General features: G+C 38.5%; 1 protein-coding gene across 1 annotated transcript; it reads left to right on the top strand.

The window, feature by feature from the left end:
• Window positions 1-567: 567 nt before the first annotated feature.
• LOC112467979 (uncharacterized 91 kDa protein in cob intron-like) lies at window positions 568-1605 on the top strand (the record flags this gene model as incomplete). Its single annotated transcript, XM_025036959.1, has 1 exon — window positions 568-1605. A coding segment is annotated over exon 1 (1038 nt), but the record flags the coding sequence as incomplete, so codon positions are not given.
• Between the last annotated feature and the right edge of the window lie 1168 nt (window positions 1606-2773).

Raw genomic sequence — 2773 nt, forward strand, 5'->3', positions numbered from 1 at the left:
TCAAGGAAATATCTACCTATATTGTTCGCAAATTGCATTAGCCACTCACAAAGTTCTTGCCGTTTTACTAACATTGTCAAATCTTAAAAGAGTCGCAGTCCAGAGCGAGCCGCAGTCATGATGTGAACGGAACCGACCGGTGACACGTCGTTCCGGATCGAAAGACAGCGACTGATTAATCGTCGATATATAAATAAACGACTGTATAGGTCAAACAAATAAAAATAACGTTTAGAGAGTAATTATTACGTGGCTCTTATGATTCTATCGTATAGCGGATTGAGATTCTCAGTGTCTTTTTTTAAATTGATCGTGTTATTTTGTTCTTTTTTTATGTAAAACATCTCTGCAATCTCCCTCTTCCTTACATTTCTCTCTCTATAATGCATGATTTCCGTATCGGACCATTTAAAATTATGCCCGTGTGTAAGTTGGTGCTTGCTAACAACGGAGTGTTTATTCACATCTTTTTCGATGTCACCTAAATGTTCCTTCACACGAGTTTCCAAATGTCTTAAGGTTTGTCCAATATATTTGGAAAATTTTTACACACCACCGACCTCGATAATGGTGGTTTGGATGAGGCATGGATTTTTCGGGAACATCACGAAGAATTATGGACATAACAACACAATTTTACTGAAGTCATGGATCAACACAAGAAACAGGATCTGCAGAGTGAGCCAACAGCAACAGGTCGATCGCTGCATATTAAATAGATACGCGGAATGCAAAAAATTTTTACGAGAAAACCACGATGTCTTCGTCACGAAGGCTGACAAGGGTCAGGTCACTGTTATTATGGACAGGGATGAATACTTGACAAAAATGACTAATTTACTTAAAGACGAGTTAACGTACAAAAAATTAAAGAAAGATCCTATTAGACAAATCTCCTTGAAATTAAATGAACTTGTCAGATCGTGGCGAGACAGTGGTATTATCGAGGACACGGACTACAAGTGTTTAAATTGCACCAACGGTAATCTCCCACGTTGTTACGGGCTGCCAAAGATCCATAAAAATGGTTTTCCCCTACGGATTATTGTTTCGGCTTTGGGAAGTCCCTTATATAACGTAGCGTCCTTTCTCCACAGTATCTTGCATCACTCTATTCGCCCACCTAAGTCTCACATCAAGGACAGTTGGTCCTTTGTAAGAGAAATCAATGACATTGAGATTAATACTGATGAGGTACTCGTTTCCCTCGATGTAACGGCTTTTTTCACCAACATCCCGAAGGAGTTAGTTCTCAGAGGAATAGAAAAACGTTGGCAGGATATCTCTGGTAACACGAAGCTTAATTTGCCGCAATTTTTGCATGCTATTGAGCTGGTACTGGGATCTACGAGTTTCAGTTTTAATGGTGACACATATGAACAGATCTTTGGCAGTCCGATGGGATCTCCGCTTTCACCAATATTAGCGGATATTGTGATGGAGGATTTAGAGACTCACTGTCTTGCTATGCTTAATTTTTCTCTGTCGTTTTTCCGCCGTTATGTCGATGATGTTATTGCCGTAATTCCTAAGGATAAAATTGGGGATGTCCTTGACGCGTTTAATAACTATCACCCCCGTTTAAAATTTACTCACGAATTGGAGGTAAATGGGGCCATCCTCTTTCTAGATACTCTTATCATCAAAAATGGCAACAGGCTTTTGACTAATTGGCACAGGAAACCCACGTTCTCAGGCCGATATGTAAATTACTTTTCCAACCATCCATTGAAATACAAATATAATACAATCACAAGCCTTGTTGACCATGCAATTTTACTTTCGGATAAACAATTTCACAGTTCTAATATTAAAATTGTGAGGGACATCCTTAGGAATAATTGCTTCCCAGAAGAGCTGATTGATAAGCAAATTAACAACAGATTAAAAGAATTAAAACATCGCAATAACATCACCGACTGTAATAATGTAAGCAATACTTTCGACGCCCGGAAATACATTGCGCTTCCTTACATTAAGGGTCTTAGTGAGAATATTCGCCGGACCGGATTCGATGTGGCCTCGATGTCCTTTACACGATCCCCAAAAAGCTGGATTCAATTATAAAACGGGGTAAAGATAAGCTCGAAAATATGAAAGAAACAGGAGTGGTCTACAAAATCGAATGTAATGACTGTAACGTTTCTTATATTGGACAAACCTTAAGACATTTGGAAACTCGTGTGAAGGAACATTTAAGTGACATCAAAAAAGATGTGAATAAACACTCCGTTGTTAGCAAGCACCGACTTACACACGGGCATAATTTTAAATGGTCCGATACGGAAATCATGCATAGAGAGAGAAATGTAAAGAAGAGGGAGATTGCAGAGATGTTTTACATAAAAAAAGAACAAAATAACACAATCAATTTAAAAAAAGACACTGAGAATCTCAATCCGCTATACGATAGAATCATAAGAGCCACGTAATAATTACTCTCTAAACGTTATTTTTATTTGTTTGACCTATACAGTCGTTTATTTATATATCGACAATTAGTCAGTCGCTGTCTTTCGATCCGGAACAACGTGTCACCGGTCGGTTCCGTTCACATCATGACTGCGGCTCGCTCTGGACTGCGACTCTTTTAAGATTTGACAATGTTAGTAAAACGGCAAGAACTTTGTGAGTGGCTAATGAAATTTACGAACAATATAGGTAGATATTTCCTTGATTGTTTCTCGTGCGACATTCGTTCCTGTAACAACATGCTTGTAACGACTTTGTTTTGCATACTTTTAGAAATCTCTTGATAAGGACACAAAACCAG

Source organism: Temnothorax curvispinosus, unplaced genomic scaffold, assembly GCF_003070985.1.
Source record: "Temnothorax curvispinosus isolate PA1 unplaced genomic scaffold, ASM307098v1 QBEX01001715.1, whole genome shotgun sequence".
In the NCBI taxonomy this organism is placed as follows: Eukaryota; Metazoa; Arthropoda; class Insecta; order Hymenoptera; family Formicidae; genus Temnothorax; species Temnothorax curvispinosus.